The following is a 24,264-nucleotide window of genomic DNA, read 5'->3' as shown; positions in this document are numbered from 1 at the left end:
ATATATGACATGTTTAAGAAGTAAGGCACTGAATAGGTAGATGAAATTTATGTAGACTTAAAGTTATTTTGTGGTGGTGATTTTTTTCCACACCATACTATTTCATCTTGGACACCAACTTTGGCTTTTATTGTGGAAAATGAATCTTTCAGCCTCACTAGATAAGTCACGCATCATTAAAAGACCTAATCAGGAGGGCTGAAGGCTGCTACCTAAGTCTGCTCCACCAGAGACCGACTCAGGAGACAGGCCAGGAGTTATACTGATGGCCCATGACAGCATTGTCATGGCATCTGCATTTTTAAAGATAAACACTCAGAGCTCACCCTAAGAACATATGAGAAATAAATCTTGAACATGCGTGCATTAGGTTCAAATGGAGAGGAGATGCTAAGGGAGCTGTCAGAGTAAGAAATACATAGAAGATAATAATGCGAGTAGATAATGTCAGGAATAAAGTAGCAGTGGATTGCCAGGACAGCGTGGTACGAGGAGAAAAGGAGGCAGTGGCGACGGGACTCTAAGAGGATGCGTGGGAATGAGTGTGGGAGGCCAGGGAGGACACTGGCAAAATGGGGACAGGTGTGGAAAGAGAGAAGTGGAAGACCACCCACGGCCTTGAGAAGGCTGACTTTCCAGATAAGAGCTGAGCCACTTGGGAGGCCTGCCAGGACCCAGAGGATGACACCAGAGAGCAAATTAGAATGACAGAAGAGCACATCAGTGAGAAGGGCCCACCTGTGACGACTACACACTGCTCTCCGGGGCAGGTCTGCAGTCAAGACCCCCGCCCTGCTGTCGGGGCTGTTGGGCATTGAACACCAACCCCAGCCTGGGGGCCCATCAGTACCTTCAGGTAATCATCGTCTTTACAAAGACAGCGTGGGGTTGCTTGGTTTACTGCAGGCTGCGTGGATTAAACTTTGTATACAGTCCGAGTACAGATGAACAGGCGGACATCCCAGTTCATGATTTCTGTTTAAGGCCTTAGTAGGCTCCTGCCTAAGATCCCAGGAGCCAGAAAGAAACCTAGATAATTGTCATGGACACTATTTTCTTTCTCCGCTTCGCCATTGTTATTTGTCTAGTGCCTTAATTTGCATTAAAATATATATACCAAGTAGTTAAGGTATGTTTTCTGTTTAAGCTTCTGCTCCTGAAATTTAAGTCACTTACAAAATTGAGAGCGAATTCTCTTAAGTGTCACATTCTAGCAATGTGTTTTCTGCATAAACCTGTGCACCTCATTGACTTCTTGTCATGTCTCATGAAGAGTTCAAGCAGCCAAGCACATTCCTTTTAATCATTGTGCAAGAAGAAATTAAATAAGTAGCACCATAGGGATATTCATTAAATGTTTGCGAAAGAATGTTGTCTCCCTGAAGAAAGTGATACTTTCCCCCGAAAATCATTGGAGTCAGGAGAAAGGGAGAATGCTTCCTAAATGCAAATTTTTCTTATTGGATTCTAATGTTTCAAAATAAGAAATGGGATGATGGGAATTTTTATTACTTATCTGGTAAATGTATGAGAAAATATTCACTAATACTCAACATCGTTTGCAAGATACTGTGAAACGTGCTTTGGCAGTTGGATGTAAAGAGATGTAAGCGAGCTTTGCACCAACCGTGCAGATGTACCAAAAGTTACTTCTCTCTCTTGGTGGCTGGTGTTTTGCTATTTTATTCCTTTCCCTGCTGGAATGCCTCCTTTATCTTTCCTAATGAAGCTGGCCAAAGATTTCTTCCCTCCACGGAATCCTTGCCGCCATACCACGCTTGGCCAATTCCTAGATGATGGTTATAAAAGTCAGCAATGCTTTAACTAGCAATCAATTTTAGATTTTTTCATAACTCAAATTAAAAACTGCAAGGAACAAAAAAAGTGATGAAATAATAGCATAAAGACATTTTTTCTGCTAGAAATGCCATTTTCCTATCCAATAAAATTCTCCATATGCCCACTTGGCATTAATTTCCTTTCTCTGCTATTAATATGTGCTCTCTCGCCCTAAGTATCATGGGGGAGAAAATAGGTAGTGGTAATTGGATGCTTGCTCTCTGTCGAGCACTCTTTTAGGCACTTCACATGAATGATCACCAATCCTACCCACCTCTTATCATTATAAATAATTATTTGGATAATTATTCCTACCTCCCTCATCAGGAAATAGAAGGCTGCTCAAGGTCACCCAGCTAGTAAGTACCAGAGCTCAATTTTCATTTGGATTTCACCGAATGTAAGGCTCAGCCTTTTCCCTCTGTGCTCTGTGTCCTGAACAAATTAGCCCTAATACTAATTTGTTTTGATTTTCAATACTTGACATATGTAATTGTAAAGAACATTCTTAGTGGTTGAATAAGGACTGGATTTATTTTACCTAATCTTAAAAAATATCTTGGTCATTTTACTTTAAAAAATCCCTTGGGACATTGAAAGAATCTCTTAGAGTAGTTCTTATGTGTTCATTAAGAACTCAAGATATGTGGACTTACGTTTATCATTTGCCACATGATAGTAAGGGCTGAACATTCTTTCTGCTCAGTGTGTAACTTGCCTCTGCCCTTGTGTTGCAGTACTGGGTACCAGTTTATTTACTATTCACCTGAAAACACAGCCAAAGCAAAGGAAGTTCTCAGCAACATCAATCAACTGCAGCCTCTGATAGCAACCCATGCAGACCTCCTGCTTGATTCTGCAAGCCAGCGTTCTCCAGACAGCCTGAAGAATTCTTTAAAGATGCTTTCCGAAAAAGTAAGATCCAAACCATCCCTGCAGTGGGGGAAATGAAATGCCCAAATCCCCATCGCTGTTGCTTTGTGCATACCTGGCCTTTCCTGGAACCTGGAAATGTAAAACAGACAATGTTAAAACGTGAGCTTCCAAGTCCTGCCATAGGATCAAACTGAGCTGGCCTTGTTCTCTTTTCAAATCTTCCTGAGTGCTATGTTTTTCCCTAGTAGGACATGAAACCCGTTATTGGTGGGTATATATTTTTTTCTTTTCCTCGACATCCTGTATTATCTTTCATTTATGGTTTTAGAGAATGAATTAAATTAGGTTTTGAAGATTACTTTATTTTCCTCTGGTGATCACCTAATTTTTTTGCATGTGAAACTATACATTTGAATAGGAATGTCACTTCATTTGAAAGCAGGCGTTGGATGTGGATTCTTAAGAGTGGCATGGGATGATTTCTCTGCCTGATTCACTTTCAACATTATCTACTGGGAGAAGATACAAAATATTAATTACTGTCTGAAATGCAGGGGGACCTCAGTGCCAATTTTCCCGAAGGTGACTCAACACCTTACGTGCAGAGAGGAAAGGTAGTCTGGCGTTGGGCAGGCACTTACCATCAACCTCCATAGCTAATTAGGACACCTGAATGACGTAGAGAGAACCAGGATAAAAAAGGCAACATTGTTGCTTGATTTTAAATGCAAGATCAGGTGTCCTGATGTCCAGTTCCAATACATCCGTTCTTAACCTCTGCAATCTAAGGGCACCTCACAATTTATCATGAGGCACTTTCAATACATATGCCCTTGAAGAGATGGACCAAAGAAAATCCTTCTGGTTTTATTTTACAATAAAATAAGAGTGCAGTTCTTCACATCCCTGAAGAATAGATTCATGGAAACCTGGATCCTATCTCTCTATATTTTTTATTCAGATATGCTAATTTATAATAATAATACATTTTCATTTAGAGTGTACATTATTATCTAGTTTCTCATAGGATAAAACTAATATCTGTGTTTATTAAAATTTAGCTAATACCTATTCAGCAAGGTCAAGTAAATTATCTAATAAATTGAAAAGTCAAATATCAAAACCCAAGACTGCCAGTTCAAAATGCAGCCTTCCTTCTCTCCTCCATCATGACAGGGGAAGAAAAATTGACCCAAATCTTACAAGTAGTGACTTTGTCAAATATTGTGCTAGAGGCTTCAAGACTGATGCTATTTCATTTAATCTTCAAGTGGAGGATATCTATTATTTCCATTTCACAAAGGCAAATAATGAAACTCTGAAAAGTTAAAAAATGTGCAAAATCACGCAGCTCCAGTCAAGTCACACCAGGTTTGTGTTTGTGTTTGGGTGACTAGATAGCTTCTGGAGGGAGTTTCTAGTCCGTGCCGCAGGAGGCAGAAACCAAGAAGGGAGGAAATGGTCTGGAACCCTCTATGTCATACACAGGTTCTGACACTTTAGTTTTTAAAAGTACAAGAAAATTTTAGACAAACTCTTCTGCAACACTTAAATATTCTGATAGTCAATAAATCTAGCTAATGGTCAATAATAGGTTATGGCCAGGAAAAACTGGGGAAAAAATGAAGAGAGCATTATGTAGAGTAAAATAATATAATTTCATTTTTGGTTCAGTTCTTTTTCGAATTTGCAGACGGAGGTGAGGTTTTCTGGATTTACCTGAGCAGGGAAAGTTAGTGAGTAGCACACCACGGCAGTGATCACAGAGCAGAATTTATACTCTTCCTGTGCGTGGGGTGGGGGCTTGTCATTTCCCGCATCATTTACAACCTGCTGCAGTGATTTGGGTGGGGAAACAGGGCAGGTATTTTCTCCTTTAATTCAGCATTGCTCCGACTTTTTCCTCATATTTTTCTACTGAGTAGACAAGTTTCAGCTATTAATAAATCTGTCAGCCCTTAAAATCAGGAGGATCTTTTAAAGTTTGCAAGCCATGCATTTTTTTTTTTGAAGAATGCATGGCTGGAATTTCAAAGAATTACCCAAGTTAACAGAGTTTTGCATAGTCTATAAGGACAATAGGTATCTCATGGTTTAAAGTGAAGTATGAGTCATTCTTTCTGGCCATGGTGCTGGTGGTTCGGGCTCCATGCCCCAAGACTGTTTTATTTTTTCCTAGCGATGGCCTAATAAACACTTCTTAAAAATGGAAAAAAATGAATAAAGCATGATCCACAAATCTAGCATAGAAGACAAATGTTTTTAGTGCCATGTTAAACTTTAATATAATTTAATACAAGCAAAATTTAGCTTAAAGCATTTTGTTTTTGAGATCAGGATCTTGCAAAGTGAGGGCTAGAGAATAAAAGTCCTTTCTTTGTCAATAGTTCCTTGTTCCTTTTATTGAATCTGAACTGGTATGTTTAGACAATAAATGCTTGAGCTGTTTCCTTAGGAACTCACTTCTACAGGATATTTAATACATAATAGGAATTGTCTGTGTTCAAACTTATCATAGAACTCTAAAGGTTGTACAGCCTTTGAGCAGCCGGACATGCGAGAGCTCACTGTGGTAGACGGAGGACTGGGGAAGGCGGAGGAAAGCCCGTGGGTGCTGGGGAAGGAGGCATTCAGTTACGGTGTAATGAGATGGCATCTCTCCTCTCAGGAAACACATTGCATCTGGAGATGACAGCCATGGGTGCATCAGCCCAATATATACTCAGAGTTGGGTAGGGGGGAGAGCAAGGGGCAACAGAGATCCCAGCTGGCTAACAGGTCGTATTCAGAGAGTCCCAGAGCAGGCATGTTTTGTGGATCCAAAGGCAATGCAAATGATCTCTACTGCTGCCGACAGCCAAGCCACAGGGCAAAAGGTCCCAGGAAAATTCTATCCCTCTAAGTGTCTGTTGGTGGAAGAAACAAACAAAAACACACAGTTTATAAAAACTAAAAATATGTATTGAATTTGTACTATTTTCCAGTCACTGTCCCTGCAGTGAAGGCATAAAATGGATTAAGACACGGGCCTGTTCTTCCCAAGAAAATCAAGCTTCTTAATGCTAATAGTTCTGTTGCCAATGATGATAATGGTAATAGCTAGTTTGGAAGTTTACTAACTCTGATATACTGTTAAAAGGTCTTAAATTTTCATTAAGTGATGAGGTGGGTACTAAAATTTTTAACATTTAATCTTCCTAATCCATGAAGTAGGTACTTTTAATATCCTCATTTTATACGATACAGGAAATTGAGATACAGAAGTATATGTAATAAGCCCAAAATCACCTGCCTTGTAAGTCTGGCTCCCAATTCTATGAGCTGACCATTATGGTTCATTGTCAAATGCCCCATGTGTGCTAAGATAGACACTGCATATAGACCTAAGGAAACAAGTAGGGAAGTAGTGGTGGAAGGACAGAACTGAAGTTTCATGGGAATAAAATCTGTCTATAAATGTTTTATGCCCTAATGTGCACAAACTCAATTACATTGTTCTAATACTTTATTTTTTAGTACTTTCTGGCGTATAACTGGGTTTGTTTGCTGCATATTAGTTTGTGAAACTATTAAAGAAATTATTTAATATTGTTACTGGGATTGGGATTCTTGGGTTCCCCAAGACAGAAGTAGAGAGGTAGCCCCAGAGAAATTTCCAGGCAGATTTTATTAAGCTTATGCTGGAGCACAGGGGAGATGGCACAGAGGAGAGGAAGGGCCTCCAAACTGGCTGAGGGGCTGGCTATGCTTGGCCGCTTTTATAAACTGAGGACAAGGCAGGTGTGCAAGAAAATGTGGGCTTTTTGAAAGTGGCAAGCTTGCAGAATTTTTCATTTCAAGATCCGGTGACTTCATTTTCTAGTTGCCCCTGTGTAGTGGGGGTGAGATAGCAGACTTCTTATTACTGTCACTCTAGGAAGGTCATATAAAGGACAGGCCTTGGTCAACTGCCCATGTGGGTCAGTAGTTTCAACATCTACAAGGAAGCAGACAGCAAGAAGGGAGGTAAAATCAGCTACTTCTGTTGTTTTTGAGAAGGGAATGGAGAGGTGGTGACTTTCCTGCTATCAGCTTACCTGGTGTTCTTTCTGGCCACCAGGTCTTAACTTGGCTTGCTGACCACTTGGTATTTGTAGAGCCCAGGCTCAAGTCCCTATGCTAGCTCCTTATGATACAGGATCATAACAAAACACAGCTGAGTTTATATGAATCATTTCAATAGACAAAGCACAGGCCACATTTTAACATAAGATACAAAAGGTTTATAATCAAGTAGAATAAAAATGCATTTTCCCTAGATTAAAATTATGCAATGCTATATGGACAAAGAGAGAGGGAAAACTAATATAAGAAAATCCAGACTGAAAAAATAAGGGCCTAAATGTAAAAAAGGTAGAACTGTCTGTCATAGCTAAGGTATATGTGTGACATTAGTTTCAAATGCCCGTTGCATTCTTCATTCCACAGAGATTAATAAACCTCGTTCAGATGCTCATTATTATCCTGCTCATCATAAAGCAACACTGAGCACCTAAGTGTGTGAGATGTGCTGCTCAACACTATAGGACTAATGCTACGTAGACATGGTTCTGAACCTTTACAATGTAAGAATCAAAAAGAATGGAATGTGAAATGATGAACAATAACAACAAAAAGGATGTTGTCACAAATATTAGAGGCTATACTCACAGAATATTTGAGAAAAATCTCACACATTTTAAATCTTGTATCCTTTCAATGTTAGCATAATATACCAAAGCCTTCTATTGTACTTAATGATGGGGAAAAAGGCACTTTACTTTAAAAGTTAACTCAGGATTTTTAAAAGAAATGTAAATGTAAACTAAAATGAGATACCACTAACCACCTACTCTAAAGCTTAAGTCAGAAAGGCTCAGCATGGGAAGAGTTGGGGAGGATATGGAATGAACTAGAACTCTCATGTATCACTAACATGTACACGGCTATGTGCATACTTTACTAAACAGTTCAATGGTGTCTCATAAAGCAAAAAAAAAAAAAGCAATAGGATCTAGTGATCTCACACATAGTTACCCAAGAGAAAGCCTATTCTGTAGACTCTGAGAAGGCTATTGAGTGTAGAAGAACTGGAGGCAGACTTTGTGAAGATCATTTTCAATAGCAAGAAACAGGCTGAGCTGAGACAGAAGATTTGAATCACTGAGCATCACGGAATATCAGCAGTCTTCTTGGGGAGCTTGCTAAAAAACGACTTCTGATTCATCGGTTCTGAGCTGGGACTATGAAGTCTACGTTTTAATATTGATGGCCTTGGAAAAAGGCTGAAAAAAAAGAGAAAAGTTAAAGTAAATCAACTGGTAAGGAAACTAAGGAAAGTATCCACATGGATTGTAGAAAGGATCTTAACTGGGATTAGCTGTGGGAATATAAAATAAAGGTCAATCTTTGAATTTATGGAAAAGATATAACTAATAGAAAGTGGTGAGTAATCCAGAAGATAAATATTAATGACAATGATCCAGCTGTTTGGACTCTGAGTTGCTGAATTGGAACGATATCACTCAGATAGAAAAATGGAGAACCCATTTATTTTTTTAAAAAAACTCTTGAGATCAGACTTCGAAACCCAACAGACTTTGAGGTGGAAAGAGCTGACGGGGCTGGTTAAGGAGGTGAGTGGAGACGGATTGTAAAGACCTTGACAAACAAGTGATAGTTGAAGTTATGGAAGGAGTTACATCACCAATTGGGGGAAAAAAAGCTTTCAAGAAAGTAGTTTAAGGTTCTTTAGGATCGCTGAATAGGCAGGGGATTATAAATCAACAGAGAAAACTGAAAAAAGGTCAGTCAAGAGAAGAAGTCTAAATAGAAGTGTTCACTTTACAGTTTACAGTGAACTCCTGTAGGTTTCACAGGCAGTTGTTACGTCGTACAAACTGGAGAAAAGTGGTTTTGTCATTTATCCAAGGCCAAGTAACTAATTTCCATGGGCTGCCCAGATGTCAGGTAACACTCTTGGCCAAAAGTTCAAGGTTCTTTCCTTTAAGAAATGTTGTGTGATATGTGTAAACACAATCAAAGCACTAATGTCAGAATGCAGAACTATTGCCCTGTGAAACAATGAAAGCATATCAAATTTAAATGTAAACAGGATGATTTCCTCCCATATATATGGCAACTAAAATGATTGTTCATGCCAAGGCTAATTCCATGTTGCAGGTGGGATTACACGTAGCTTTGAGTGTTTTCAGTAACAATAAGGTCATTCTAAATAGAATGGGACTTTCTTTTAATTTGTTGAGATCACTAGTTAAAAAGAGGCCTAACTAGTCCTCTGCCCTTATAGTCAGGAAACTAGCAAGTTTATTCCTAGAAGTAAATTTTAGTAATTTTATACTTGTGGATAATTCTGTAAATTATTTTGAAGAATATATATATTATATAGTACATGTATAGTATATATAATACATATATATAAATATGAATTGGAGAAATGTCAGTAAGGCAAAAAACCATTTCATTTTTCAAATAACATTTCTTTCTTTTTGAATATCAAATAAATTAAATAGTTTCGCCTTTGCTTAAGTTCATGCTTTTTTAGTATATTGTTAAAACAATATTTTAAATGAATTGTTTTGCCTACCCTTGCAATAACATTGAGACAACCTTTCTTTCTTTTTTTTTTCATTTAGTGTAGCATGAGCTAAGTCAGGAAAGGAGAGGGTTTTCAGAAATCCAAGTCAATGAGCAACTCAGAGACACGGCCCCCTTCTAGCCGTGACTTTGGCTCCCCAGTGTCATCTCATTTGTAAGAAAAACAAAACACAGGCATATTGGGATAGACTGACTATATGAGTTTCTTCAAGCTGATTTAGCTGACTGCAAGTCATCAGGGTCTACATTGGTCTATCTTTACTAAGTCATGTTGCTCAAGAGAATTACAATTTTGTCCAGGTAACGTGGATAGAGTATCTTCTATTTGCTAACAGAATGCCACTCTATGTACAGGATCTTGGTGATCTAAGAGTTTCCCAGGAATCAGATAAATTTTTCACTATAAAAACAAATTTAAAGATCAGCTGTTATTGTATTTGCTTAAGATTTTGTGCATATTATATTTTGTATATTATATTATATTTTAGCCCCAAACTTCAGGGTTGTAAAACTGTGAGAATGTACTGTATTATCTTCCACATCTTCGTGATAAATGAACCCAGATGAGACTTCAATAAATGAAGTGGAATCTCTCTGTGTATTCATGCTATAGGAAGAAAATGATTGCACTTATAAGAACCAAACAAGACTTCACTGCCTGTGAATAGATATTCAGCCCCATGGTAATTATGTGAGAGTTATGGAGACTAGAGCTATAGTAGCAGGAATTCAAAGAGAGCAAGCTGTTTTGCTCTAAAAATAAATCAAAAGATTTTATTTAAACTATCAACAGAGAAATAGTTTCATTAAGCTGAATGGAAGTAAATTCACATTTTTTATATTTATATTTACTTTGATGCACACATCTATGCTATATGGAAAATTATGTAAAAACAAATGCCCCCATTTTGCTATAACTATACTGAATTGTTTGAATACAGTCAAGTATAACATTTTTTATGTTTTTTAAGATAAAAAGGTGTTTTTTATTTTTTATTTTCTAGTTTACTATCAAAATATTGTCCAACATTTTATTCTTATATAATCTTTTTTTTTTTACTACTTACCTGTAAAGTACCTTCAACGGGACTAGTAGATTGAAGGAGTGTTTCAAACATCCAATAAAGTTGAGCAGTGAAGATCGTTATGTAGATAGTTGTGGACATACTAATTTTTGAGAGCTGGTAGCTGTTCAAAGCACTTGGGAAGTTTGGGTTGGGATGAAGGGGAAGGACGGAAACCTCTAGGTTGACAGTGGCTGGTAGGTGGTGTGGAGTAAGGGGAAAAGCTATTGAATTTGTTAGAAACTTTGGATCTGCTCCATTTGTGCTGCCAAAAGGCAGTCTGCCTTGGGCAGGTCACCACACTTGTTTCTTAGTGTCCTTATCTGTTAATGAAGAGGTCCACTTTAAGGTCCCTTCCAGTTCTAGAACTTCTTCATCTATTGCAAAGAGGAGCTATGCAGATAATGACATCATCTTATTAACCCCTTGTTTTGTTCCTTTTTTTAACTTTTTTTTATTGTTTGGGGAGTTATTGCAACAGGAGAGTTAGAGACATTTTAGTAACCATCAGTTAGGCATGGCAGTATTGAGTACGCATTGAGAAGGCACCAATGAAGGGTTACCCAGAGTAACAGCTATAGCAAAGTCAGCATTACATATCCAAGAGTGTCTCACTGAATAGTGGTTAGACACACTATTATCAAAAACAATGCTATGAGTTAAAGAATCCATTCTAAGAGATTACATAGTATAAATATGAGTCCAATGTGGGTCAATGTTTAGTTACTTCTCTCCTCTGTGATCACATTGCTAGAGCATGTGCATGTTAAGAGTACTATAATATAGAAAATCAATTACTGCCCTCTCCAGTATACTATGGGGTGAAGCTAGTCAACATTTCATTGGGAAGTTGAGAAGCACAGCTGTGAAGTTCTTGTTGGGAAGCTGTCATTACACCAGCATGTACTAGGTATTGACCATCAGCTCGTAGACTCTGCTATGGCAGGTTTTACAGTAACCTTGTTAATACTGAGCATTACTGAAACCATTGGGTGGAGGAGACTTAGGGGGCAATAATAAGGAATAAAAGCCAAATGATTTCAGGGGAAGACTGCCTAAGCCATCTCTACTCTGGAAATCTGTCCATGTTACTAAAAAGTCTCCTGCCTCTACTATGTGTCAAAGGCTTGCCTTGGTTTAGCCTTTAACTCTTTAAAATATCGAATATCCATAGTCTGGCTACCTTTTTAAGGTCTATTTGGCATTTCTTGAAAGGTAGATGGTGTTCAAATGGTTATCCCCAGTGAAATTCATCTCTGAAGACAGGACGTGGCACTAAAAGCGAAGAGACAGATGGCGGGTATAGTGCACATAGAACCTCAGCATCAATTTTTAGAGCAGGACCCAAGGCCTTGGCAACATCCCCGAACTGAACTAAGTTCTATCATCACCATGAATCATTTTCTCTCTGTTGTGTGTACTTTTCCCACCATCCACACCCTCTCAGTGCCAAAAGATCTGCAGTTGACCTTTTCATGGCCCTGTGCTGAGATGCCTACCCTGATGTTTCTAACCCGTGTGGGTTTCTTTCCAGACAGAGCTGTTTGTGCATGCCTTCAAGGATCAGCTGGTCAGAAGCGCTCTGTTAGCACTTTACACTGCCAGGCCTGGAGGTGTCCTCACAAAGCCACCCTCTCCTAAGAACAGCGCAGAGGAGGGCTGTCCCCAGGGTCCGTCCTCACCAGTGAGAAGGCAGGACTCCATACCCCATCACTCCGACTATGACGAGGAAGAGTGGGTAAGTTCCTTCCACATCACTTGCCTCCGGGTGCTCAGTCCTAAGGAATGAAGTCATATGATAGGAATCGCTGCTTTTCATCAAAACAAGGTAGAAAGCAGTCATGGTACAAATTGTGGATAAATAAGACACATTTTTCCTTAGGGGCAAATTACAAATGGAATTTTTATTCCAGATCACATTTCTTTGACATAAAATTTATTTGCTGTCAAATAAATTGTATATACATAACCAAGAATATGTCATCAAAGCAAAGGTGTCACTATTGCCAGATTCTATAGTGCTTTTTCTTACTTATTGCCGAGGCAATATGAACCATTAAAAATGTTTTTTCAAAAAAGAGTCAGAAATTGTCTACAATGCACTACTCGAATACAATTAATATTTCCAATGTTGCGGTCCAGTGTTTTAGTTCTGGGTGGACCTTAGAAAGTATTAGCATTTAAATGGCAGCAGACATAAGAATCTCTTAAAACCCCTCTTGTTCATGGTTGTATGTTAAAAAGCAGATGCTACTCCAGGTGCTCTAAAGTTAGCAGAAGGATGGCCACATGAAAGCATCTGAGAAAAGGGAAAGCCGAGAAAACACAACAAGGCAGCGTGGTTGGGAACTGCAGTCGGGCAGAATGAGACGGGAGGGACATGAAGGTGCTGGGTGTGGGTCCCGGGTCAGCACCTGTGAACTATCCAAGGTCCCTCCACGTACACACGCACACAGAAGGAAACTCTCCACTGTGTCCTATATTTAATGAAGAAAATAGTATGCTAGCTGGAGTAGATGTTAAGCAGTTAACAGTTACTTTTCCTGCCACTTAAATTTAAAGGTGTTCAGGGAGTGCATGATTTAAAAGGCCCAGATCTCTCAAAAAATTGCTGTCTGAAGGGCTGTGAAGTGCAGCTCACTCTCTCTTCTGACAAAATTTCTATCGGAGGGACACCAGAGCTGGGTTCTGAGAGGTAAACGCTGAATAAGTGTTTGTTGTTGCTGATTAAGATTGCACTTCTCCCTCTGAAGCACTTTCAAAAGAGCAAATCTAATATTTCTGCCTTTTACCTCACCTTCTTCTGCAATTTATTTACAGCTCCAAGGCATTTGCACCTCTTAACCTCTCTGAAGTTCAATTTTTCTCCACTGTAAAGAGAAAATAACAGCACCTGTTTAGCTTAGGGTGGCCGTGGGATACATGACTTACCTGTTTGGTAACACTCCATCCCCTGGAAAGGCCCAGACCAGTGCATTGGATCATTCCAGTATGACCACTCTGGGTTTGCTTTCTTTAGGATATGCAAATTACATTCTCTTATTATGAGGACCAGTGCCATCTTTGAGATAAATGCGAAAACTGGGTCTACCACAAAATGCGTACTGTGAATTTTAAGAGTTTGGGTAGATGTAGAAAAGAACTTGTATTGCATTTAATTAAACATAGTGTTAACCTTTTCACAAACAATTTCCATTTTCTGTTAAGTGAGGATTTTGGAACTGAGTATCTTATTTATACGATTTTCACTGTGTTATGCACATCCTTCCTCACACCTCGTCTCTTGCCTGCCATACAGCAGTGTGCCTTTTCTACCCTCCCTCCTTATTTCCTTTTCTTTAGATAATTTGGGGGACTTGTAGGTCCTTCAGTGCTAGAGCTGAGTCCAGTGGTGAATAAAAACAGGTTAACAGACAAGAGAGATGCAGGTGGTAGAAGGCAGGTCCCATTAATGTGACTTGGACACAACACGTGATATGCAGAACCTTCCTATGGCTGCTGAGATGGAAGACAGTGGAAAATGTAGGGTGAGGCGAGGAGGTTTATAGTGAACTGTTCTGTTCAGAGGGTTCACTAAGCACCTGTTCTGCCTGGTTTGTTCCTTCCCAGGGCTGTGGGAAAAGCAGCTCTTCCAGGCCTTCCTTTGGCTGGTTATCTTTTTGAATTAGTGTTTTGTTTTCTTTGGATAAATAACTAGAAGTGGAATTTCTAGATCATATGGTAGTTCTGTTTTTAATTCTTTTGAGGAACCTCCACACTGTTTTGCATGGTAGAGAAAGCAGTTTACATTCCTGCTATTAGTACAGGAGTTTTCTCTTTCTTGCACATCCTTGCCAACACTGGTTATCTCTTGTCTCTTTGATGGTAGCTATTCTTACCGACGTGAGGTGACATCACACTGTGGTTTTGGTTTGCATTTCCCTGGTTATTAGTGACGTGGAACACCTTTCTGTGTACCTGTTGGCCATTTGTACGTTTATTTTTGAAAAATGTCTACCGAGATGTTCTGCACATATTTTCTATTAAGTTGTATGAATTCCTTGTTTATTTACTGGATATTAACCTATGTAGTTTCTTCTATCCTTAGAGTAAAACCACAAAGACAAAGGTACAGGGCGATGGGCTGAGGAGAACCGTTAAAGTTTCAAATGAGCCCCAAAGAACATGGGTAGAGAAGCTTATTAGCAAGATTTGAAAAAATTGGAAATCATTTCAGTCCCTGTGAACAGCCAGCTGACAAGTTGGCAGTAGGAGCCGCAAGGTTGCTGGCTTGCCCTTGACCACTACCTTGGAAATACCCTGGTAGCCTTGCCGCTAGGGAAGAGGCTTCCTGATTTTCTCGCCCCCTTGATGCAGGGCTATATTCTCAGTTTCTTAAGCTGCCTCGGTTTTCTTCAAAGGCAAAACAGTGGAGTAGTAATGAAGATGTATCTCTCCGTCTCCTTTCACATAATTTCTGAATTTCCTCTGGAACCCACTGTTATTAGAAAGCATACAAATGCTTTGTCTCAATTTACCACAATTAATTACAAGGAAAATCTTTCCCACTCAGAAAAGTTAGTTCTAACTCTCTCTTGCTAATAAAATTTTACTGTATTTGCCAGTAATCACCAAATTTGATTGTTAGAGAGAGTTCTTATTTCTATTAGAAATATTTCCAACCACTTTCTATTAGAAATATTTCTTTATGGAGAGATGAAAATCCCTTTAAAAACTTCGCCAAAGTTGTAACCACTTAACATTATTTGCAAAGCTTTATTTAGCTTTGAAAAGTTGTGGAAATTCAAAGAAAATGTAGCTAATTGAAAAGGCCTTTGGAGATTGTGCTATTTAATGAATTGGAAACAATTTTGTGTACTACTTTTCTAGTTAATTAGGTGTTAGAAAAGTTTCGGCACTGATCACAGGTCTAGTCAAATTCTTGAATTAATTCAATGTTTTAAATTAATTTAATTGGGTTTCTGTAATATTATATGAAAATATTATCTGACTACTTATGTTGGGTTAAATTTAGACATATAAGAAGGACCTTCATGTTTAAAAATCTGTTTGTTTCATTTAATTTCTTACAGTGACTTTGGTTTTAATAATTACCTAATATGAACAAGTACATTTAGGTTTTTACAGTAAATATTTTTAAAGTAAATACATGTTAGTAAATAACTCCTGAATTTTACTCTGCTGATAGATGTAAAAATCTTTCTTTTTGAGGTTATGAGAAAGAATCTCTATTAATTCTAAATCAGCATGAGGCTGCCTCTTTTCAACTTGTTTTGTTGGCAAAATTGATAACATGAATCTAGATAATAATTATCTAGTCAATATGGAAGAGATTGAAACTAAAATACCTATTATTTGCTTAATTTTACTTGTCAATGATTGAGTGCTTTAAAGGTTGATTTTTCTGAAAAGTTACTAAACAATTTAATTCCAAAGGAATATTGAGATTTCATGACAATCTGTACAAAGAAATAGGCTACTCGCTTGTAGCTGCTAAAGATGTCGTGCTGCTTTTCTTTTTTCCATTTCTACAGCAGATGCTCCCAACAGCTGGGGTTCCAAGATTAGTTTGTCCAAAACACAAAAGCATGCCATCCACCCAAAGCACTAAGTTGACCCAGTTTTGTGGCTTTCAGTAATCATACCATTCTCTATAACACATAATTTAATTTCAACATTACTACCCTGATGGGTTTGTGGCTAAATCTGCCTATCCACATTCAAAAAATTGTTTAAAGAAAGATAAACTTCTGAGCCTTTATATTCTGTTTCATTCTAGCGAAGAGCAGAATAGGAAAACCATATTATTACTTAGCCATATTGCAAACCCATTTTTTAGTTGAACTACATTTCTGTATCAGACATTTCAGCATGCAAATTACCTAACTCATTCCTTTCTTTGTGTTGTAAATATAAATCAAATTTGAAGTTCTATTTCCACTCTTAAGCTCAGAGAACATTTGCTGTGCCTTATTGAGATCACATGTTTGTGTCACATGAACACAGTAGATGATCCATATTAATCTATAATAATTTTTCAATAATTTTATAGATTATGAAAACAATAGTACAGATTCACAGTAATATTTATGTCAGGGCTTAAATGAGAGGGGATGTGTCATTGATGTTTCTCTCCCTCTCTCCTTTCCTTCCCCTCTAGTTTTTTCAGGATTCCAGTAATGTTCTATCTATAAACTGAAAAAAATATCATTTATCTGTAACTCAATATTCCCAAATACTGCATTTTGTGGTAAGACTTACACAACCCGGTTTCTGGTAGGTTCTTTATGAACAGCTCACAGTCCATCTGGTATCACACCTGTCTCTACTAACGGTGTCTGGAACAAACGTGAATGCTTAATCTAGACAGAAGCATTGATGGAACTGTTTATATCACCACAGTGCGGAGCAGAGACCACAGATAGTTATAAAATATTGCTGACCGTTGAGGACAAACACATTTTGCCCGATTCCTCTACAAGCACTGTGTGCTGACTTTTATTTTCAACGTCTCTTGCCAGTTCTGTCTCCATCTTAGACCTGACCACTAAAACAAATCATTTAGACCATGCATAACGCACAGGCACCTATGCAAAGTGGTTTTCAAAAGAGATTCTGTTCAGTTCGCTGACAGCCTAGAATTACACTTTGGGAAACCACTGACCTGTGCCTATAAGAAGGAAATCAATCATTCTTATTTCTAGAGGTAATTAGTTCATACAGACAACTGGATACTGATCTATGATTTAGCATTTCTAAAGAAACACCTTATAGTTTAGTTACCTAAATGAGTGAAATGTTCACTAAAATATCACCATTTATTTCCAAGTTTTGTGTAATAGATAGAATGTATATATATATACATGTATGTATGTGTATATACATAGATATAGTTTCTCTATGTAGATATATGATATATATTATATAGAGAGAGATATTCAACTACAAAACATTTTGTATAAGAAAGCATTATTTTTGTATCCCATGATCACTGAGCCTCACAAACACTGAATTGTAATCAATTGTTTATACGTCTGCTTCTTACGTGTTTTCATAAACTTGGTAAACTCCTACAGGGCAAAGACAGTGTTGTTTACACTGCTGTATCTACTCAGTTAGCAGAGAACTTGCACACGAAGTTGCTTGTTACTCACTTGTAGAGTAGATGACTTTTAAATTTGCCCTCAAATTACTATTCTTGTTTACCTTTTTATTTTGAAACAGAATATTTAAATTTAAGATAACTCTGCACTATGTCAGGTACCTTTTTCCATACTAGAATCATGAATTATTTTAAGAATTTTATTTCTCTCTTCCAGTCAGAACACCCAGTTATGTCCTCTCCTCTTAGCGCCAATTTCCAATTCCATAATCAACTCAGAGATGACTATTCAAGTCATCTTCAAATTATCACCAAACATAGAAAGTGGTAAAATTCAAGACAAATACAGAACATCAGAGATGACCAAGGCTAAGAACATGGTGAGTTAAGGCCTCCAGAAGCTTCCAGAGAGCCAGTGGTGGCAATTTTAACTTCATTTGATTATTCATATGCCCATTACAAAGGTCCTTGTTACACAGAAATAATTTTAGATTTTTCTCATCAAATATGAATAGAAGCAACTGTTTTATCCTCCTTGTCCCAGCCTTATTTTCTTCTCTAAGTCACACATAGTAGATTGTTGGGTTTTGTTATCCTCTTCATGAAGAAGGGCCATGAGAAGCGTTTGCTCTCCCCATCAGAAAAGGCAGGCAAAGACAGGGAGAATTAGGCCAGTCCCCTGGGTGACAACTGAATTGTTCCATCATCTGTTTTTTTGATGGATGGGAACATTCCTGAACTTCTCCGGCCCATTTCACCCAGGAAAAATGTGCTGTGAATACTTATTTGATGTTCAAGTCCACAAAAGGTGATTAAGCAAAGTTCATGACTGTCCATTAAAATGCACAAATGTTCTATTAAAGAAGAGAAACCCCAAATGAGATCTTTATGTGCATGCATATTCATGAAGTCCTGCCAAATTCTAGATTTTGCCACGTGCAGTTAACACGTTCACCTTCAGTCCCGTTTTATAGCACCCAACGCAGTGTTTCTTCCAGACTAGTTCAGTGCATTTTTTTCAGAGTGATTGTTGGAATAAGCGAATGGATAGATTTGCTGAATCAGCAGTTCATCCTTCAACTCGAACCAGTGTTTTTAATAGATATTTCATTTTTGTTAATGTAATAATGATTTTCCCTTGGTTTTACATTGGGTATCATCATCTCCCTTGGGTATTTTCCTGACTTTTACGATGCCAGCTTTAATGTCAGGTATCTGGAAGTGGCCATGTGTAGAAAGTACGCAAGCTTACATATACCCACTTTAAAATTTTATGATTACATTTAAATCAAGTGCCCTTAAACTTTAATACACTTTAATGTGACTAGTAAGACATTATTTCCAAAATGGAAAATTTCAAATCCCCAAAATTCATTTTGTTTTTAAAAGAAATGCTTAGGTACATGCAGGCAGGCTGTTGTTATATTAAGGTACCTCCGGTTTTATAAAAAATCGATCCTGCAGATTGGTTGTGTGTTGCACACTGACTGATCATGTCCTATAATTCAACCAGTTGTGTAACTATCTAATGGTGTGCAGATAACATCCAATTACCAACTTAAAATTAAAAGCCTTAGTCAATCAATGGAAATATTTCATTATTAAACAAATGCTTTACTTAATATGTTTTGACTGAATCAAAATCTTTAGCATGATGTAGCATTTATTGGGGTGAACTTTGCCTGTGAGTTTGAGCTTATTCTAACTTTTATTTGAAGATGTGGTAATACTTCTTAGAGTTGTACCTTCATTTGTTTTTATTCCTAAATAGCAGGTTATTCAGTCAGATGTTAGTTAAGCATGAATGGTGCAGGTAGCAATGCTGTAGGTACTTGGGGGAAAACAAATTACGTATAAAATGTAGATTCTGACCTCAACAACCATATCACCTAACTCAGATGAATGGCCAGCACTCATAAAGCTGAGATATTGGAAGTGATTCCCAAAGTAGCTGTGGTCATGTGACACAGAGAAAAAAACATTGAAATATTTAGAGGGAAGTTTTAAGAAAGTTAGAGATGAAAAATATACACCCTTTTCTTCTTTCATTCATTCATTCATTTATTTATTCATTCACTCTTTCTTTTGTTTATCACCGGAGGACTTGAGAATAAAAGGATTAATAAATAATAGTCATTCCCTCACAAAGCCCTTGGTCTATCAGAAAGAAAAAAAGCTCTAAGCAGAGGAAGGGCAGGGCAAACAGTTCTTGGAGATGGTGAGACTTACAAGGGGTAGGATTTGGATTGATGGAAGACAAGGAAGAAGGCGTTCTACGCATATAAAGCAGGTAGAAATAGTGTTTCTCCAAGATCTCCTTCATGTCTCCAGTGTTCATCACCAAGCAGGCTTACAGCAGAGGCTCAGAAAATATATGGTGAGCTTCTTAGGAGCCTGTTGCTAGGAGAGCAAGATAACGAACACTGATGAAGTTTTTTTTAATATTAAATTTTATTTAGTTACTTTTCAAGTACATTTTTTTTTATCTATTTCTCCCATCCCACCCCACCCCCCCGCCCGGTCTCCCCCCTCCCTCCCATTCCCCCCCCCAGTCCTCATCTCTGTGTCTTTCATACTTGTTCCTCAAAATCCCTCCCCCTTTTTCCCCTTAAGTTCCTTTCCCTCTCCCCTCTGGTCGCTGCCCACTTGTTCTCTATTTCAGTGTCTTTGTTTTTATTCTATTTGCTTGTTTGTTTTATTGTTTAGCTTCCTGTCAAAGGTGAGATCATATGGTATTTGTCCTTCAATGCCTGGCCTATTTCACTCAGCATAATGCTTTCCAGTTCCATCCATGTTGTTGCAAAGGGTAGTAGCTCCTTCTTTCTCTCTGCTGCATAGAATTCCATTGTGTATATGTGCCACAATTTTTTGATCCATTCATTTACTGAGGGGCACCTAGGTTGCTTCCAACTCTTGGCTATTGTAAATTGTGCTGCTATGAACATTGTGGTGCATAGGTTCTTTGAAATTGTTGTTTTAGGATTCTTGGGGTATAATCCTAGCAGTTTTCATTTGGCAGGCTGATGAGAAAGAAAGAAAGAGAAGTTTCTAGGTTGACTCAAGTAGAGAGAGGCCTCTAGGCTGAGAGAAGAATGAAGGCTGGCTGCAGCACTTAACCTGCATGTGATCAAAGGAGTGGTGACATGAGTGTGGTGACCGATGCAGATAAATGTGACACTCAGGCAGAGACCTGATTGTGTGGTAACTGACATGTGGGTCTGGGTCCAAACCAGGGACACATGGACAGGTCAGTACTGGAGACACAATGGCTGAGTATCTGAATCCACAGTGTGACTAGGGGCTGAATTTCAGGATAAAGCCAGCAGTGTGGATATGGGAAAGGAAGGTCAGGGATTTTTACATATGTAAATAGGTGAAGTGAGGCAAAATGATCAAGAGGAAGCCACGGTTGGGAAACCTCACTTTATTCTGATGGATGCCACGTGTCTGGCTATTTTTAGTGGACATGATGTGTGTGTGTGTACAGGTGTCTGTATTATAGAGCATGGGCCCTACATGTGCCACTTTGTACCATAGAGTATTTTAAGTGCAAATCCTTTCATTTGACCACTTTGGTAAACACAGGGTCAGGGAAAAGAGCTGTCAAGCTATTGAAAGGACAGAGGCTTGCAGTGTTGAGCTGGGCCAGCACAGTGCAAATCTCGCTCAATTAAAGATCAACCGAAGCTTCTTTCTAAAGACAGCACTTGGCCATGTTAATCCACTGGCCAGTTCTAATCAAAGTCCTCTGGAATTGTGCAACAAGGTACAGATACGGCAGGGCTACTTTGGACACCCATATCAGTGCTGGTTTAGTCTTCACTTTCCTGCTGATGAAAAAGTTGATCAGTTAAACAATGCTGAACTTAAAAAAAATTAACTACTGACTCAAACAGTCAAGATTTTTCTCCATGCTACCAAGATCATAAATGTGTGGCATGCTAAGGAAGCACCATGACCCCTGCCCTCCAGGCTCACTCTGCCAGGTGTGATGTCCCCCTGACTACTCCCTGCTACATCCATCAGACTTTTGCATCTATTGCTACTGAGCTTGACCTTCATTTGAGCTTAGGTTGTAACCCAGAAATAAATAAGAACCAAGATCAGCACCTGACTCAGAATGGAATAAATATTACTGCTAGTTCCCCCACTGACTTTATGCCCGCATTGCCAAGAAAAAGATTGTAGCTACTTCATCTCTAAGAAGTTGGGTAGTCTGAAGGCTCCATGAAGGTCAAGGACACCAGCTAGGTTCCATTTAATAAAGGTTAGTCTTTTAATCTACCGATTTTCCATTATTTCTTTCTTACAGCAGGAGACACAGCAGAATAGCGGCGGCTGTTTTCAGGGGAAAAGGCCCAGCAGTCTGTTTTTCTGACAGGTTGTGCTTGTGGTTTATTGTTTTGTTTTGATTCTGAATATCTCATGTGGCTGAGTAGCTAAACAGGGTCTGGAGGCTGTTCCCCTAGTGAGAGGGGGGAGGCTTGGTAGCACCAGGTATACTGTTGTCCATCCTTATGCTGCTGCGGTCTTCTCCCCACTGACCAGCCCTTCCTCTTCCTCCTCATGGGAACAGTCTGAAATAAACTGTGTGACCTTAGTTAGGGAGAAAGTGGAGTAGGCCCCAGCCATACTGGCAATCTAAGCAAAACAAATTCCCCTCATGAACCAACCTTGTGAGTGATAATCATCAGAACAAGAATATATTTTTGCCGGTTATTTTCCTTTATGTGCATGTTTTCTCAGAGATATTACAAATAGTGGAGGGAAACCAGATATTCAAGGCTCCCTTCAAGAATCCTGATGACTCATTTGTAGCTCCCCAGTCCCAAAATAATTATCTTGCACTCCAGTCTCCTAGGAATTGAACCATCATCTTTCCCCCTTGTATTCCACTCCCTGTTCATATCCCAGTCTCGCGAATGGGTGTGGAGCCTTGACACCAACTCTGTCTTGTGTTAATACCAGCCACTCGTGTTCCATGATCCAAGCTGACTGACCCTTTAGCCGAATGATTGCTCCATTTCCGGTTTTGTGACACTCCTTATTTCAGACTTAAGGGTATGCGTGACCAGTCTGTCCTTTTGTAGAGTCATAGTACAGAATCTGCCATTGGGCTCATTTTTAAATCTTAGATGACTGAAGCTGAATCTTGCTTCTGTGAGGTGACACACACCTGTAACTGACCCTGGGCTCCCTCTCCCGACCTTCCTCTGTCTAGCTTGTCCTCAAGTTCTGGTCATTTCATAAAGAAGAATTCCCACCATGTACCACAATTTTGTGGGAAATCATGGGCTAGAAAATCAAGTCTTTTGAGTCAAGTGGAATTTATAATCCAGTTGTATCATTTTAATGTTTAATGTTATTCAACAACATCTCTTACCTGATGTCTCTTTATATCTAAAAGTAAACTTATTTGATGGTGTTTGAGGTTAAATTAGCTTCTGTTCATGTACCAGGTGATATACGTAGCAGCCCTCAATGTATTTCTGAGTCGGAGGCATCTCTCTCTTCCTCCCTCCTTCGCTCCCTCCCTCTCTGCCTTTCTTCCAGACCCTGTGCAATAGATTAAGGATGCGGCTTCCAAATAATTCATAGTCTGGAATTAGAGACAGAAGTGCAAATCAAATTGATAGCTTTAATCTACTTTGTAGATGCCATAAAGGAGAAGGAAGCATGACCAACAAAGTTCAGAGTCCTCTCGTCATCAGCTTGGCAGGATCTCCTCCCCAAAAGTAAAGGATACAATGGGTCTACTCAGGGTGCTGTGTTGAGTGTGGCTTCAGTAAGGTACCTGATTATGCATGAACTGTGTATTAGTATCACGTAAGGAACTGCTCCATTTCCCACGCCCAGTAAACAGCCTCCCAGCTCATGTGCCCTCTAAGCATTCAATGGTTTAAATATTTTCCTGCTGTTTGCCACATAACCCTTTACTATATGGCTGTTGACCTTGGTCAATAAACACGCTTCACTCTGCTCCTCATTCCAATGATCACTCTAGTGGCTGCAGAATTTACTTTTCCTATCAATGAAATCCTATAACTCAAGGTACCAATAAAGGAAGAAGAGTAACGTATAGGTATAAAATGGAAAATCATCCTTTTAAACAGCCTTCTGTGCAGGCTGTTCAGCGACATGACTAAGATCAGTTGATCCATCCCTTGTATTCCTTTACGTAAGAAGGGCAGCATGCAATATTGCTTGTTTTTTTTTTTTTTTGAGTTAAAATGAAAGTTCTTCTCAACATGAGCAAGAGGAAGAGAGATGAAAATTTATCTCATGTACAAGCTAATCTGGAAATTAAGAGCAGCCCTCTCTCCCTTTTTTCCTCAATAGCAGAGTTTATTCCCATTAGCTGGAGACTGCACTTTATGAATTTCCATTTCCTAGGGCAGTCACAGTCATAGAGACATGCAGTAGAATGATGGCTGCCAGGGGCTGAGGGAGGGAAGAACGAGTTCATGTTGAAAAGGTACAGAGTTTCCGTTGGGGGAGATGAAAAAGGTCTATAGTTAAATGGTGGCGACAGCCACACAACAGTGTGAATGTGCTTAATGGCCCTGAACTGCACACTTAAAATTGTTAAAATGGTAAACTTTATGTATATCCTGTCAGAATTTAAAAAAACAAGAGTTTTTAATGCAACTGGTGGACGTATTTTTAAAATCTTGGTGTGTCTTTTCTTTCTTACTAAATATTAATAAGAAAAATAGATATATCCAGTTTAAAATGTCAGGCTTTGGG

General features: G+C 38.7%; 1 protein-coding gene across 5 annotated transcripts in view; it reads left to right on the top strand.

Moving 5' to 3' along the window:
• The window catches only part of INPP4B (inositol polyphosphate-4-phosphatase type II B), a 515,731-nt gene that overhangs the window by 418,340 nt on the left and 73,127 nt on the right, over positions 1 to 24,264 (top strand). For all 5 annotated transcript variants that reach the window (XM_037126042.2, XM_053658182.1, XM_053658183.1 and 2 more), the window contains 2 exons: positions 2,577 to 2,754; positions 11,950 to 12,153. In XM_037126042.2, the coding sequence (XP_036981937.2) occupies positions 2,577 to 2,754; positions 11,950 to 12,153 (382 nt within the window). The remainder of the gene's footprint in view (positions 1 to 2,576; positions 2,755 to 11,949; positions 12,154 to 24,264) is intronic.

The sequence above is a fragment of the Artibeus jamaicensis genome, unplaced genomic scaffold (genome assembly GCF_021234435.1).
Source record: "Artibeus jamaicensis isolate MK-2021 breed Jamaican fruit bat unplaced genomic scaffold, CSHL_Jam_final scaffold_537, whole genome shotgun sequence".
In the NCBI taxonomy this organism is placed as follows: domain Eukaryota; kingdom Metazoa; phylum Chordata; class Mammalia; order Chiroptera; family Phyllostomidae; genus Artibeus; species Artibeus jamaicensis.
This window is presented reverse-complemented; position numbering and strand designations above follow the sequence as displayed.